Source organism: Manacus candei, unplaced genomic scaffold (assembly GCF_025592945.1).
Source record: "Manacus candei isolate 608988 ecotype Guabito, Panama unplaced genomic scaffold, ASM2559294v1 h1tg000324l, whole genome shotgun sequence".
Classification (NCBI taxonomy): Eukaryota; Metazoa; Chordata; class Aves; order Passeriformes; family Pipridae; genus Manacus; species Manacus candei.
Window position 1 is genome coordinate 39424 of NW_026138372.1, and position 16207 is coordinate 55630.

Here is a 16207-nt window from a genome sequence, read left to right on the forward strand (position 1 = left end):
CCCAAAATTGACCCAAATTCACCCCAAAATTCCTCTAAACTTTGCCTCGAAATTCGCCGAAAATTTACCCCCAAACCCCCTAAAATTTACCCCAAAATTCCCCCCAAATTTACCCCCAAATCCCTCGAAAATTTACCCCCAAATTTGCCCAAAATTGACCCAAATCCACCTAAAATTCACCCCGAAATCCCCCTAAAATTCACCCCAAAACTCCCCCAAAATTGACCCGAATCTGCCCAAATTTACCCCAAAATTCCCCTAAAATTTACCCCCAAATTGACCCAAAATTGACCCAAATCAGCCTAAAATTCACCCCAAAATTACCCTAAAATTTACCCCAAAATTCCCCAAAATTTACCCCCAAACTACCCCAAAATTGACCCGAATATGCCCAAATTTACCCCAAAATTCCTCTAAAATTTACCCCAAAATTGACCCAAAATTTACCCCCAAATTAACCCCAAAAATTCCCTTAAAATTTACCCCCAAATTGCCCCAAAATTACCCCAAAATTCCCTCCAAAATAACCCCAAAATTCCCCTGAAATTGCCTGGAATTTACCCCAAAATTGACCCAAATCCACCTAAAATTCACCCCAAAATTCCCCTAAAATTTACTCGCAAATTGACCCAAAATTGACCTGAATCCACCCAAAAATTCACCCCAAAATCCCCCTAAAATTTCCCCCCAAATTTCCCCAAATCTGCCCAAAAACTACCCCAAAATCCCCCTAAAACTTACCCCAAAATTCACCCAAATTTACCCCCAAATTGACCCAAAATTGACCCAAATCAGCCTAAAATTCACCCCAAAATTACCCTAAAATTTACCCCAAAATTCCCCAAAATTTACCCCCAAACTACCCCAAAATTGACCCGAATATGCCCAAATTTACCCCAAAATTCCTCTAAAATTTACCCCAAAATTGACCCAAAATTTACCCCCAAATTAACCCCAAAAATTCCCTTAAAATTTACCCCCAAATTGCCCCAAAATTACCCCAAAATTCCCTCCAAAATAACCCCAAAATTCCCCTGAAATTGCCTGGAATTTACCCCAAAATTGACCCAAATCCACCTAAAATTCACCCCAAAATTCCCCTAAAATTTACTCGCAAATTGACCCAAAATTGACCTGAATCCACCCAAAAATTCACCCCAAAATCCCCCTAAAATTTCCCCCCAAATTTCCCCAAATCTGCCCAAAAACTACCCCAAAATCCCCCTAAAACTTACCCCAAAATTCACCCAAATTTACCCCAAAATTGACCCAAAATTGACACAAATCCACCGAAAATTTACCCCAAAATTCCCCTCAAATTTACCCCCAAATCCCCTCAAATTTCCCCCAAAATTCCCTCCAAATTGACCCCAAAATTGACCCAAATCCGCCTAAAATTCACCCCAAAAATGGGTCGGGGGTCCCCAAAAACCTCAGGCCACGCCCCCTCCCATTGACTCTAATGGGGGCTGAGGCCACGCCCCCTCGGCGAGACCACGCCCCCTCAATGATGTCTAACAGAACTCAGACCACGCCCCTTATCGCCTCAAGTTGAGCTTAGGCCACGCCCCTCCATTGGTTATAATGGCGTTTAGACCACGCCCCAAAACACGCCCCCTCCATTCTCTCTAATAGCGCTTAGACCACGCCCCCTCAAGAGACCACGCCCACTCCATTGCTCTCTATGGCCATCAGGCCACGCCCCCTCCTCCCTCCCTCCCCCCCCCACCCCAATTAGCGCCGCGTTAATTGCCAGCCCGGCGCCTTAATAACTCACTAATTAACCCCCGCGCGCCGAGTGCCGGGTTGTTAATTAACCCCCCGCGGGGTCACTAATTAACTCGGGGGCAGCGCCTTAAAGGGCCCGCCGCTTATTTTTCCCATTAACCCCCCTCGCGGCAATTAACGCGCTAATTAACGCTGTTTTAACGCTTTCCCCCTCCTTCCGCCCGCCGATTATGCCGCTAATTAATGATTTATTCATTAATTAATGACTTATTCATTAATTAAGCCCCCAACGCGCTAATTAGCGCCCCCCACGCTAATTGTCACCCTTACGCTAATTAACCTCTTAACCTAAATAACCCCTTTACGCGCAGCGCCCCCAGCCCTTAATTAAGCCCGTTCTTGCTTTAATTAGCTAATTAAAGCCCTGATTTGCATAACGGGGCTTAACGGGAGACCGGCGGAGGCGCCTTTAAGATCAAGCCACGCCCCCTGCGCCTTTCTATTGGTCAGTTCCCCTCTAGTCCCGCCTCCTCCGCCTTTCTATTGGTTCATCGGCGCAAGCCACGCCCTGTCTTTCTTTCTATTGGCCGTCGTCCCGGAGCTCCCGCCTTCCCTTCTCTTCCCGCCTCCATTTCCCATTGGCCGCCTCTTCCTTCTCCGCCTCTGATTGGTCCGCTCGCCTTTAACCCCGCCTGCGAAGCGCTCTGATTGGCCACCGCCGCACGCCGGCCCGCTTTCTCCGCCTCTTTTCCCACCTCCCCTTCAGCGCTGGCCTCTCCATTGGTCGTCTTACACGTCAGTCAGAAAGATTTACAATCCCATTGGCGGAGCCGGCAGTAAGCCCGCCCACAGAGCGCGCGGATTGGCCGCCTCCCCGCCGCGGCGCTTCCCCGCCTCTCTTCCCGCCTCCTCCCCGCGCTGGGTTTCTACTGGTCAACTTACGCGTCAGTCAGAAGGGCTTAGAAGGTGATTGGCGGAGCCGGCGGTAATCCCGCCCACGACGCGCGCCGATTGGCCGCCGCCTCACGCCGTGCTGGGGGCTGGGCGGCCATGGCGGCCATGGCGGCGGCGGCCGGAGGAGCCTCGGCCGGGGCCGGGACGGGGCCGGGCGGCCCGGGGGGCTCCGGAGACCCTTCCCCGCCTTACGGCAACGGGCTCGGGGGCCCGGCGGCGGCGGGGCCGGAGGAAGCGGCGCTGGGCGGCGACGGGGGGAGCCGGGGCCGGGGCGGGGGTGGCCGCGGAGGGGGGTCGGGAGGGGCTGGAGGGGGAAGCGGGGCCGCCGCCGCCGCCGCCGCCGCCGCCGCCGCCGCCTCAGCGGCCCCGGGGCCGCCGCACGAAGCCGCCGCCGAGGAGCTGGAGGAGGAGGCGGGGTTGGGGGAAGGGGAAGGGGGAGAGGCCGCCATTGAGGACCCGGTGAGTGAAAATGGCGGAGGGGGGGGGGGCGGAAGGAGGAAAAGGGCGGGAAAAAAAGGGCGGGAAACCGTGAGGGGAGTGGGGGGGGAAAGGGGGAAAATGGGGGGAAAAGGGGGAAAAGAGGGAAAATTGGGGGGAAAATGGGGGGAAAGAGGGAAAATTGGGGGGAAATGAGGGGGGAAATGGGGGTAAAAGGGGGAAAATGAGAGGGAAAAGGAGGGAAAATGAGGGTAAAAGGAGGAAAATGAGGGGGAAAATGGGGGTAAAAGGGGGAAAATGGAGGGGAAAGGAGGGAAAAGGACGGAAATGGTGGTAAAAGTGGGAAATGGGGGGAAAAGAGGGAAAATTGGGGGGAAATCGGAGGGAAAAGGGGGAAAATGAGGGGGGGCAATGGAGGGAAAATGAGGGTAAAAGGCAGAAAATGAAGGGGAAAATGGGAGTAAAAGGGGGGAAATGAGGATAAAAGGAGGAAAATGAAGGGAAAATGGGGGCAAAAGGGGGAAAATGAGAGGGAAAATTGGGGGGAAATAGAAGGAAAAGGGGGAAAATGAGGGGGAAAATGGGGGTAAAAGGAGGGAAAATGAGGGGGAAAATGGGGGTAAAAAGGAGAAAATGAGAGGGAAAATTGGGGGGAAATGGAAGGGAAAAGGGGGAAAATGAGGGGGAAAATGGGGGTAAAAGGAGGGAAAATGAGGGGGAAAAGGAGGGAAAATGGGGGGGAAATGGGGGTAAAAGTGGGAAATGAGAGGGAAAAGGGGGAAAAAATGGGGTAAGAAGGGGGAAATTGGGGTAAAAAGGGGGAAATGGGGGGGAAATGGGACTAAAGGGGGGAATTGGGAGGAAAGGGGGTTAGGGGGAATTTGGGGAAATTTAAAAGTTTGGGGGTAAATTTTTGGATGAATTTGGGTCAATTTCGGGTCAGTTTGGGGGTAAATTTTTGGGTCGATTTGGGGGTAAATTTTTGGGGAAAATGGGGTCAAATTCCGGCAATGTCAGGGTTAATTTTAGGGGTAAATTTTGGGTGAATTTGGGGGTAAATTTTGGGTCAATTTGGGAGCGAATTTTAGAGGAATTTTGGAATAAATTTTAGGGGAATTTGGGTCAATTTGGGAGTGAATTTTAGAGGACTTTTGGGGTAAATTTTAGGTGGGTTTGAGTCAGTTTGGGGGTAAATTTTAGAGGAATTTTGGGGTAAATTTTAGGTGAATTTGGATCAGTTTGGGGGTAAATTTTAGGTGAATTTTGGGGTAAATTTTAGGTGGATTTGAGTTAATTTTGGGGTAAATTTTAGGTGGATTTGGGTCAATTTTGGGGGTTACTTGAGGGTAAATTTTACACAAATTTTGGAGCGGTTTTGGGGGGATTTGGGTCGATTTTGGGGGCAAATTTTCGGGGAATGGGGGTAAATTTGGGGTTTTGGGGGGCCCTGAGCCCGATTTTGGGGGTCTCTTGCTGACCTTTGACCCCCCCAGGAGCTGGAGGCCATCAAGGCCCGGGTGAGGGAGATGGAGGAGGAGGCGGAAAAGCTCAAAGAGCTGCAGAACGAGGTGGAGAAACAGATGAACATGAGCCCCCCGCCGGGCAACGGTGAGAGAGACCCCCCCAAAACCAGCCCTGGCGCCGAAAAAGAGCCCCTGGGACCCCAAAAATCGACTTCAGGGAGCCCAGAAACCCCCAGAATCCCACCTGGGACCCCCCAAAACCCCCAGAATCCCACCTGGGACCCCAAAAATCCCACCTGGGACCCCCAAAATTGCCTTCAGGGACCCCAAAAACCCCCCAAAATCTCACCTGGGACCCCAAAAATCGCTTTTGGGGACCCCAAAAACCCCCAGAATCCCACCTGGGAACCCCAAAAATCCCACCTGGGACCTCAAAAATCGCTTTTGGGGACCCCAAAACCCCCCAGAATCCCACCTGGGAACCCCAAAATGCAACTTGGGACCCTGAAATTCCAACCCAAGAGCCCCAAAATCCAACCTGGGACCCCCAAAATCCCACCTGGGACCCCCAAAATCCCACCTGGGAGCCCGAAATTCCACCTGGGATCCCAAAATCCCACCCAGGACCCCCCAAATCCCCTCAGACCCCCTCAATTTCCCCCCCAGGACCCCCCAAATTCCCCCAAAATCCCACCAAGTCCCCCCAAAATCCAACCCAGGACCCCCCAAATCCCCTCAAACCCCCTCAAGTCTCCCCCAGGACCCCCCAAATCCCCCCAAAATCCCACCCAGGACCCCTCAAATCCCCCCCTGGACTCCCCAATTCCCCCCCAGGACCCCTCAAATTCCTCTAAAATCCCACCCAGGACCCCCCAAATCCCCTCAAACCCCCCCAAAAACCCAATTTTTCCTTTTTTCCCCCCGTTTCGCAGCCGGCCCGGTGATCATGTCCCTGGAGGAGAAGATGGAGGCCGACGCCCGCTCCATCTACGTGGGCAATGTGAGTCCAAACCCGCCTCAAATCACCCCAAAATCACCCCAAAAACACCCCAAAAATACCCCCAAAAACACCCCAAAATCAGCCCAAAACCACTCCAAAAATACAAAAAAAAAACCCCAAAAATACCCTAAAATACCCTAAAAAGCACCCCAAAAATACCCCCAAAACACCCCAAAATCAGCCCAAAAAACACCCCAAAAATCACCCCAAAAATACCCCAAAAAACACCCCCAAAACACCCCAAAAACACCCCAGAATCAGCCCAAAAATACCCCAAAACCACCCTAAAAATACCCTAAAAAACACCCCAAAAATACCCCAAAATCAACCCAAAAATACCGCAAAAACACCCAAAAAATACCCCAAAAACCACCCCAAAATCAGCCCCAAAAATACCCAAAAAAATGCCCCAAAATCAGCCCAAAAAATACCCCAAAAATACCCCAAAATCACCTGAAAAAAACCCCAAAAAACACCCCAAAAATACCCCAAAAAACACTCCAGAAACATCCCAAAAATATCCCAAAAATACCCCAAAACCACCCCAAAAATACCCCAAAAACACCCCAAAACCGCCCCCAAAACAGCCCAAAAATACCCCAAAAAACACCCCAAAAGTACCCAAAAAACACCCCAAAAATACCCCAAAACCACCCCAAAAATACCCTCAAACCACCCCAAAAATACCCCAAAAACCACCCCAAAATCAGCCCCAAAAATACCCAAAAAAATGCCCCAAAATCAGCCCAAAAAATACCCCAAAAATACCCCAAAATCACCTGAAAAAAACCCCAAAAAACACCCCAAAAATACCCCCAAAAACACTCCAGAAACATCCCAAAAATATCCCAAAAATACCCCAAAACCACCCCAAAAATACCCCAAAAACACCCCAAAAAACACCCCCAAAACCGCCCCCAAAACAGCCCAAAAATACCCCAAAAAACACCCCAAAAGTACCCAAAAAACACCCCAAAAATACCCCAAAACCACCCCAAAAATACCCTCAAACCACCCCAAAAATACCCCAAAATCACCCTAAAAATACCCCAAAAAATACCCCAAAACCACCCCAAAAATCCCCCAAAACACCCCGAAATTTTGGGTGAATTTTAAGTGGATTTGGGGGAAGTTTGGGGTCAATTTTGGGTCAATTTGGGGTAAATTTTGGGGCAAATTTTAAGGGAACTTGGGGCAATTTGGGGGTAAATTTGGGGTTCATTTCAGGCAATTTTGGGTAAATTTTGGGGTGAATTTAAAGGAAATTTTGGGGTAAATTTTAGGTGGATTTGGGTAAATTTGGGGCAAATTTTAAGGGAATTTTGGGGTAAATTTTAGGTCGATTCGGGTCAATTTTAGGGTAAATTTGGAGTAAATTTCAGGCAATTTTGGGTAAAATTGGGGACAAATTTTAAGGGAATTTGGGGCAATTTTGGGGTAAATTTGGGAACAAATTTAAGGGAATTTGGGGCAATTTTGGGGCAAATTTCAGGCGATTCTGGGTAAATTTGGAGCAAATTTTAAGGGAATTTGGGGCAATTTGGGGGCAAATTTCAGATGATTCTGGGTAAACTTGGGGCAAATTTTAAGTGAGTTTGGGGCAATTTTGGGAGTAAATTTTGGGTTAATTTCAAGTGGATTTGGGGCAAGTTTGGGGTCAATTTTGGGTAAATTTGGAGTAAATTTCAAGCGATTTTGGGTAAATTTGGGGTAAATTTCAAGCGATTTTGGGTAAATTTGGGGGCAAATTCGGGGCAATTTTGGGACAAATTTTCAGGGAATTTCAGGCCAATTTCAGGCGATTTTGGGCCAGTTTTCCCTGGAATTTGGGGCTTGTTTTGCAGGTGGATTACGGGGCGACGGCCGAGGAGCTGGAGGCTCATTTCCACGGCTGCGGCTCCGTCAACCGCGTCACCATCCTCTGCGACAAGTACAGCGGCCACCCCAAGGGGTAAGGGGGGGGACACGCCCCCTTTGGGGGGGGGACACGCCCACTTTGGGCAGGCCACGCCTCCTTTTTTTGGGTTACACCCCCTTTTTTGGGAGATTTCACCCATTTTTTGGGGGGTTACACCCCTTTTTTGGGGGTTTTCACCCAGTTTTGGGGGGTTACACCCGATTTTGGGGGGGTCCTGTCCCTTTAAGAGGGACCACGCCCACTCTTTTGGAAGCCATGCCCACTTTGGGGAGGACCCTAACACTTTTAAAGGAAACCACGCCCACTTTTAAGGAAGCCACGCCCACTTTTAAGGAAGCCACACCCACTTTGAGGAGGATCCTAACACTTTTAAAGGAAGCCACACCCACTTTGAGGAGGATCTCAACACTTTTAAAGGAAGCCACTCCCACTTTGAGGAGGCCCCTCCCAGTTTTTTAGAAGCCACACCCACTTTGGGAAGACCACACCCACTTTAAGGGGGCTCCTCCCTGGTTTTAGGAAGCCACACCCATTTTAAAAGGAAGCCACACCCACTTTTAAGGAGGCCACACCCACTTTAGGGAGGCCCCTCCCATTTTTAAGGAAGCCACACCCACTTTTGCCCAATTTTCCCCCAAATTTGACCATTTTTCCCCAAATTTTGCCCAATTCTCCCCCAAATTTCCCCCCATTTTTTCCCAAATTTTACCCAGTTTTCCCCCCAAATTTTGCTCATTTTTCCCCAAATTTCCACCCCTTTTTTTCCCAAATTTTGCCCGTTTTTTCCCAAATTTTACCCATTTTTCCCTCCAAATTTCCACCCAAATTTCCACCCATTTTCCCCCAAATTTTGTTCATTTTTTCTCCAAATTTCCACCCATTTTTTCCAAAATTTTTCCTGATTTTCCCCCAAATTTCCACTCATTTTTCCCCCAAATTTTGTTCATTTTCCCCCAGATTTTGTTCATTTTCCCTCCAAATTTCCACCCATTTTTTCCCAAATTTTGTCCATTTTTTTTCAAATATCCCCCCAAATTTCCACCCATTTTCCCCCAAATTTTATTCATTTTTCCTCCAAATTTCCACCCATTTTTTTCAAATTTTGCCCAATTTCTCCCCCAAATTTTGCCCAATTTCTCCCCCAAATTTTGCCCATTTCTCCCCCAAATTTTGCCCATTTTTTTTCAAATTTTCCCCCAAATTTCCACCCATTTTTTCCCAAATTTTCCTGATTTCTCCCTCAAATTTTTCCTGATTTCCCCCCAAATTTCCACCCATTTTCTCCCAAATTTTGCCCATTTTTCCTCCAAATTTCCACCCATTTTTTCCCAAATTTTGTCCATTTTTCCCAAATTTTGCCCAATTTTCCCCTAAATTTTACCCAAATTTTGCCCATTTTTCCCCCCAAATTTCCACCCATTTTCCCCCAAATTTTGTTCATTTTTCCTCCAAATTTCCCCCCATTTTTTCCCAAATTTTGCCCAATTTTCCCCCAAATTTCCCCTCATTTTCCCCCCCATTTTTTAACCTCAAATCCCCATTTTTTGCCCTAAAACCCCCATTTTTTCACCCCCATCCCCATTTTCTCACCTCCCCATCCCATTTTTCACACTTCCCAACCCCCCTCTCGCTCCTTTTTGCCTGATTTTGCCCTTTTTTACCCCAAACCAGCTTCGCCTACATCGAGTTCTCGGACAAGGAGTCGGTGAGGACGTCGATGGCCCTCGACGAGTCGCTCTTCAGGGGGAGGCAAATCAAGGTAAAAAACCCCAAAAAACGACCCCAAAACCACCTCAAATCCCTCAGAATTTCCCCAGAATTTTCCCTGGAATTTTCCCAATTTTTTCAGATTTTTCCCAAATTTTTCTGATTTTTTTTCAGATTTTTTTCCCAATTTTTCTGATTTTTTTCAGATTTTTCCCAAATTTTTCTGATTTTTTTCCAGATTTTTTCCCAAATTTTTCTGATTTTTTTTCAGATTTTTTCCTGAATTTTTCTGATTTTTTTCAGATTTTTTCCCGAATTTTTCTGATTTTTTTTTCACATTTTTCCCGAATTTTTCTGATTTTTTTCAGATTTTTCCCAAATTTTTTCAGATTTTTCCCAAATTTTTCTGATTTTTTTCCAGATTTTTTCCCAAATTTTTCTGATTTTTTTCAGATTTTTTTCTGAATTTGTCTCATTTTTTTCCAGATTTTTTCCCGAATTTTTCTGATTTTTTTTCAGATTTTTTCCTGAATTTTTCTGATTTTTTTTCAGATTTTTCCCAAATTTTTCTGATTTTTTTCAGATTTTTTTCTGAATTTGTCTCATTTTTTCCCAGATTTTTTCCCGAATTTTTCTGATTTTTTTTCAGATTTTTTCCCAAATTTTTCTGATTTTTTTCAGATTTTTTCCCGATTTTTCCCTGATTTTTTCCTGATTTTTTTGTGAATTTTCCCTCAATTTCACCCCAAATTTTCCCCAAATTTCCCAAAAAAGGGACTTAAAGTTCTCCAACTTTCTCCCCTTTTTTCCTAATTTTTCTGATTTTTTTTCAGATTTTTTCCCGATTTTTCCCAATTTTTTCCTGATTTTTTCCCATTTTTTTCTGATTTTTTTTCAGATTTTTTCCTGAATTTTTCTGATTTTTTTTCCAGATTTTTTCCCAATTTTTCCCTGATTTTTCGGTGAATTCTCCCTGAATTTCACCCCAAATTTTCCCCAAATTTCCCAAAAACAGGACTCTCCAACTTTCTCCCTTTATTCCTGGTTTTCACCCAAATCTCCTTAATTTTCCCTCAGAATTCCCTCAATTCCCCCCAATTCCCCTCAAATTCCACCATTTTTTAACCAATTTTCCCCTGATTTTGCCCAATTTTCACCAATTTTCACCCAAATCCCCCCAAATTTTTCCAAATCTCCCCTTTTCCCCCTCAAATCCCATCAACTTTCCCTCAGAATTCCCAAATTTTCCCTCAAATTCCCCCCAAATCCCTCCGAAATCCCCTCAAATTCCACCATTTTGTAACCGATTTTCACCCGATTTTCTCCCAAATTTCACCAATTTTCACCCAAATTTTTCCATTTTCCCTCAGAATACCCAAATTTGCATCCAAATTTCTTCAATTTCCACTCTAATTCCCTCCTTTTTCCCTCAGAATTCCCAAATTTCCCCCCAATTCCCCTCAAATTCCGCCATTTTGTAACCAATTTTCACCCAAATTTCACCAATTTTCACACAAATTTCCTCCATTTTCCCTCAAAATTCATTAATTTGCATCCAAATTTCCTCAATTTCCACTCTAATTCCCTCCTTTTTCCCTCAGAATTCCCAAATTTTCCCAATTCCCCCCCAATTCCCTTCAAATTCCGCCATTTTGTAACTGATTTTCACCCTATTTTCACCCAAATTTCACCAATTTTCACCCAAATTTCCTCCATTTTCCCTCAGAATTCCCTGATTTCCACCCAAATTTCCCCATTTTTCACCCAAATCTCCCTAATTTTCCCTCAGAATTCCCAAATTTCCCCTCAAATTCCCTCCAAATCCCTCCGAGATCCCCTCAAATTCCGCCATTTTGTAACTGATTTTCACCCTATTTTCACCCAAATTTCACCAATTTTCACCCAAATTTTTCCATTTTCCCTCAGAATTCCCAAATTTGCATCCAAATTTCCCCATTTTTCACCCAAATTCCCTCCTTTTCCCCTCAGAATTCCCAAATTTCCCCCCCAGTTCTCCTCTAATTCCGCCATTTTGTAACCAATTTTCACCCAATTTTCTCCCAAATTTCACCGATTTTCACCCAAATTTCCTCCATTTTCCCTCAGAATTCCCTGATTTCCACCCAAATTTCCCCATTTTTCACCCAAATCTCCCTAATTTTCCCTCAGAATTCCCAAATTTTCCCTCAAATTCCCTCCAAATCCCCCCCAATTCCCCTCAAATTCCGCCATTTTGTAACCGATTTTTGCCCGATTTTCGCCGAATTTTCACCGTTTTTCACCCAAATCCCCCCAAATTTTTCCAAATCTCCCCTTTTTTCCCTCCAATCCCATCAACTTTCCCTCAGAATTCCCAAATTTCCCCTCAAATTCCCGCCAAATCCCTCCAAAACCCCCTCGAACTCCGCCATTTTGTGACCGATTTTTGCCGAATTTTCACCTTTTTTCGCCCGATTTTCGCCCGAATTCCGCCCAAATTTTCCCCAAACCTCCCTGAATTCCCAAAATTCCCTCTTTTCCGGTTCCAGGTGATCCCGAAGCGCACGAACCGCCCCGGGATCAGCAGCACCGACCGGGGGTTCCCGCGCGGCCGCTTCCGGGGCCGGGGGGGAGGGTTCGGCTCCGCCCGCTCCCGATTCTACAGCGGCTTCCAACGGCCCCGAGGGAGGGGATACAGGTCAGTTTGGGCCAAAATCACACGGTTTTGGGACATTTTGGGGTCTCGGGAGTTTTAGGAATTTTTGGGATTTTTTGGGGATTTTTTGGGGAATTTTTTTGGTGATTTTTCGGAGGGTTTTGGGTGATTTTGTGGTCAAATTTTGGGTAGGTTTTGGGGTGATTTTGGGTGATTTTGGGTCAGATTTGGGTGAATTTGGGGTTTGGGAATTTTTAGGAATTTTTGGGGATTTTTCGGGATTTTTTCAGCATTTTTGGGGATTTTTTTGGGAATTTTTGGGGTGATTTTTCGGAGGGTTTTGGGTGATTTTTCGGTCAAATTTTAGGGGCTTTTGGGGTGATTTCAGGGGATTTGGGGTCAGATTTAGGTGGATTTGGGGGTTGGGGAATTTTTGGGAATTTTTTTTTATTTTTTAGGAATTTTTCGTGATTTTTTTTGGAATTTTTCAGAATTTTTGGGGTGATTTTTCAGAGGGTTTTGGGTGATTTTTTGGTCGAATTTTGGGTGATTTTTGGAGTAAATTCGGGGGGGGGTTGGGTCAGATTTGGGTGGATTTGAGTCAACTTGGGGTCTGGGGAATTTTTGGGAATTTTGGGGGATTTTTTGGGGAATTTTTCAGAATTTTTGGGAATTTTTTTGGTGATTTTTGAGGAGGTTTTGGGTGATTTTGTGGTCAAATTTTGGGTAGGTTTTGGGGGACTTTGGGGTCATTTGGAGGGATTTCGAGTCAGTTTCGGGTGGATTTGGGTGAATTTGGGGATTGGGAATTTTTTGGGAATTTTTGGGAATTTTTTTCAGCATTTTTGGGGATTTTTTTGGAATTTTTGGGGTGATTTTTCGGAGGGTTTTGGGTGATTTTTCGGTCAAATTTTAGGTGGGTTTTGGGGGACTTTGGGGTCATTTGGAGGCATTTCAGGTCAGATTTGGGTGAATTTCAGGGTTTGGGAATTTTTAGCAATTTTTGGGAATTTTTCGTGATTTTTTTTGGAATTTTTGGGATTTTTTTTTGGTGATTTTTCGGAGGGTTTTGGGTGATTTTGTGGTCAAATTTTGGGGGATTTTGGGGTGACTTCAGGGGATTTTGGGGCAGTTTTGGGTGAATTTGGGGGTTGGGGAATTTTGGGGAATTTTTCGGGAATTTTGGGGATTTTGGGGGATTTTTTGGGAATTTTTGAGGTGATTTTTGAGAGGGTTTTCAGTGGTTTTGTGGTCAAATTTCTGGTGATTTTTGGCGGAATTTGGGGGTCATTTGGGGGCATTTTGGGTCAGATTTTAGTGGATTTTGGGGTTTGGGAATTTTTGGGAATTTTTTGGGAATTTTTCAGGATTTTTTTGGAATTTTTGAGGTGATTTTTGAGAGGGTTTTGGGTGATTTTTCGGTCAAATTTCGGGTGATTTTTGAGGATTTTTGGGTCAGTTTTGGGTGGATTTTGGCTCAGATTTGGGTGAATTTGGGGGTTTGGGAATTTTGGGGAATTTTTGGGGAATTTTTGGGGAATTTTTGAGGTGATTTTTCGGAGGGTTTTGAGTGATTTTTTGGTCAAATTTCAGGGGGATTTTGGGGTGATTTTGGGTGATTTTGGGTCAGATTTGGGTGAATTTGGGGGTTGGGGAATTTTGGGGAGTTTTTTGGGATTTTTTCAGGAATTTTTGGGGATTTTTTGGGGAATTTTTCAGATTTTTTTTGGAATTTTTGGGGTGATTTTTGAGAGGGTTTTGGGTGGTTTTGTGGTCAAATTTTGGGTGCTTTTTGGGGGATTTTGGGGTGATTTCACGGGATTTTTGGGTCAGATTTGGGTGGATTTGGGTGAATTTCGGGGTTTGGGAATTTTGGGGAATTTTTCGGGAATTTTTGGGGATTTTTTGGGGAATTTTTCAGATTTTTTTGGAATTTTGGGGGTGATTTTTCGGAGGGTTTCGGGTGATTTTTCGGTCAAATTTCTGGTGATTTTTGGGGTAATTTGGGGGATTTTGGGTCAGATTTGGGTGAATTTGGGGGTTGGGGAATTTTGGGGAGTTTTTTGGGAATTTTTTGGGATTTTTTTTTGAATTTTTGAGGTGATTTTTGAGAGGGTTTCGGGTGATTTTTCGGTCAAATTTTGGGTGATTTTGGTGGTAATTTTGGGGGGGGTTGGGTCAGATTTGGGTGGATTTGGGGTTTTGGGAATTTTTTGGAAATTTTTCGTGATTTTTGGGGGAGTTTTTGGAAATTTTTGGGGTCGAATTCAGGTGGTTTTGGGGTGATTTGGGGTTTGGGTTTTTTGGGGATATTTTGGGGTGATTTTGGGGGTGATTTGGGGGCTTTTGGGGTGTTTTGGGGCGATTTTGGGGTGATTTTGTCCATTTTTGGGGGATTTTGGGGTGATGTTGGATGATTTTGGGTCAAATTTGGGCAATTCGGGGGGGTTTTTTTGGAGGGTGATTTTTTTGTTTTTTGGGGGGTAATTTTGGGTGATTTGGGGGTTTTTTGGGGTGATTTGGGGGTTTTTTTGGGGGGTGATTTTTTTGTTTTTTGGGGGGTAATTTTGGGGTGATTTGGGGGTTTTTTTGGGGGGTGATTTTTTTGGTTTTTGGGGGGTAATTTTGGGTGATTTGGGGGGTTTTTTTGGGGTGATTTTGGGTTTTTTGGGGGATAATTTTGGAATATTTTGGGGGGGCGTTTTTTTTGGGTGATTTTTGGGGTTTCTCGAGGTGATTTTGGGGTTTTTTGGGACGACTGTCATTTTTTGGGTATTTTGGGGCGATTTGGGGTCAAATCCGGGTGATTTGGGGCTTTTTTTTGGGGGGGTGATTTTGGGGGTTTTTTTGGGGGTAATTTTGGATGATTTGGGGGGGGGTTGGGGTGATTTTGGGGGGTTTTTTTGGGGTTTCTTGGGGTGATTTTGTCGGTTTTTGGGGTGATTTGGGGCGATTTTGGGTCAAATCCAGGTGATTTTTGGGGGGTAATTTTGGACGATTTGGGGGGTTTTTTTGGGGGTGATTTGGGGTTTTTTGGGGGGGCCTTTTTTGGGGGGGCAATTTTAGATTATTTTGGGGGGTTTTTGAGGTGATTTTGTCATTTTTTGGGGTGATTTTGGGCGATTTTGACTTTTTTTGGGGGGCAACTTTCTCACTTTTAGGGTCATTTTTTAGTTTCCTGGGGTTGATTTTGCCCATTTTCGGGTCGATTTTGGGGCGTTTTGGGGTCAAACCCCCCCCTAATTTCACTTTTTTTTAATGGTTTTTTTCTCTCTCTCTGTTTCTTTCTCTCTCCCCTCCCCCCCCTTTTCTCTCCCCTCCCCCCACAGGGGTCGATCCCGAGCCACCTCCTGGTACTCCCCGTATTGATCCGCCCCTCCCCCCACCACCCCCCCTCCCCCCCCCGGCCCCTCCCCCACCCGCCCCTCCCCCACCCCCCCTTTAAAAAAAAAAAAAAAAAACCACCCAAAAAAACACGAAAAAAAACCCCCCAAAAATTCCGATTTTTAAAGGGGGGGGGGGAGGGGCGGGAGGAGGGGCCGCCCCTCCCCCCCCCCCTCTCCCATCCCCCCCCAACCCCCCCCCCCCCCCCCAAAATTCCCAAAGTTTGTTTTTCAGGTGGAGCCGGAAAATTTTATATAATTTTGGTTTTTTTTTTTTTTGTTGTTGTTTTTATTTTATTTCGATTTTTTTGGGGGGAAAATTAAACATTTTTTTGGAGGGGGGGGAGGGGAGGGGAGAGGGTGGGGCAGGGGGGGAGGGGTGGAAGGGGGAGGGGAGGGAGGGGGGAGGGGAGGTTTTGGTGAAAGGGGGGGGGTGGGGGAGGGGAATTAAATAAATAAAAGAGAGACCCCTCCCCCAGGGGAGGGGGAGGGGGCCCAAAAAAATGTCGTTTTGGGTTTTTTTTTTTTGTTTATTCCCAAAATTTTTAAATCCTCGAAAATTTATGGAAAAAAAACCCCCGAAATTCCCCAAATTTATCCCCAAAAATCCTCGAAATTTATCAAAAAATTCCCCAAAATTCATCAAAAAATCCTCCAAAATTTATCCCCAAAATTCCCCAAATTTATCCCTAAAATCCCCCAAATTTATCCTCAAAATTCCCCAAATTTATCCCAAAGTTTATCCCCCAAAATCCCCAAATTTAATCCCCAGAATTGATCCAAAATCCCCGAATTTATCCCCAAAATTCTCAAAACTTCGTTCCCAAATTCTGAAAGTTTATCCCCGAAATTTATTCCCCCGAAATCCCCAAAATTTATCCCAAAATTTATCCCGAAATCCCCAAAATTTATCCCCAGAATTTGTTCCAGAATTCCCAAATTTCATCCCAAAATTTATCCCCAGAATTCCCAAAGTTTGTC

The 16207-nt window shown here is 45.4% G+C and overlaps 1 protein-coding gene and 1 long non-coding RNA gene across 2 annotated transcripts; one reads left to right on the forward strand and one right to left on the reverse strand.

Annotated features, from left to right (window-relative positions):
• Positions 1-482: 482 nt before the first annotated feature.
• On the reverse strand, positions 483-1406 carry LOC127465162 (uncharacterized). Its single transcript, XR_007901899.1, has 3 exons — positions 1382-1406; positions 1068-1134; positions 483-640 (listed from the first exon to the last, which is right to left on the reverse strand). It is a non-coding gene; the product is annotated as an uncharacterized LOC127465162 (long non-coding RNA).
• Positions 1407-2999: 1593 nt separating this feature from the next.
• Positions 3000-15235, forward strand: PABPN1 (poly(A) binding protein nuclear 1). Its single transcript, XM_051775657.1, has 7 exons — positions 3000-3141; positions 4614-4728; positions 5516-5583; positions 7428-7534; positions 9173-9260; positions 11737-11885; positions 15173-15235. Exons 2-7 carry the CDS (start codon positions 4647-4649, stop codon positions 15210-15212), a joined length of 534 nt encoding a protein of 177 aa, XP_051631617.1. The 5' UTR covers positions 3000-3141; positions 4614-4646; the 3' UTR covers positions 15213-15235.
• Positions 15236-16207: the final 972 nt, after the last annotated feature.

Excerpts from the sequence above, each read along its gene's own strand:
- PABPN1 (XM_051775657.1), top strand. The coding sequence starts at position 4,647 with ATGGAGGAGGAGGCGGAAAAGCTCAAAGAGCTGCAGAACGAGGTGGAG. Across the intron at positions 5,584-7,427 it reads GCTCCATCTACGTGGGCAAT|GTGGATTACGGGGCGACGGC; the intron begins GTGAGTCCAAAC and ends CTTGTTTTGCAG. Across the intron at positions 9,261-11,736 it reads TCAGGGGGAGGCAAATCAAG|GTGATCCCGAAGCGCACGAA; the intron begins GTAAAAAACCCC and ends TTCCGGTTCCAG.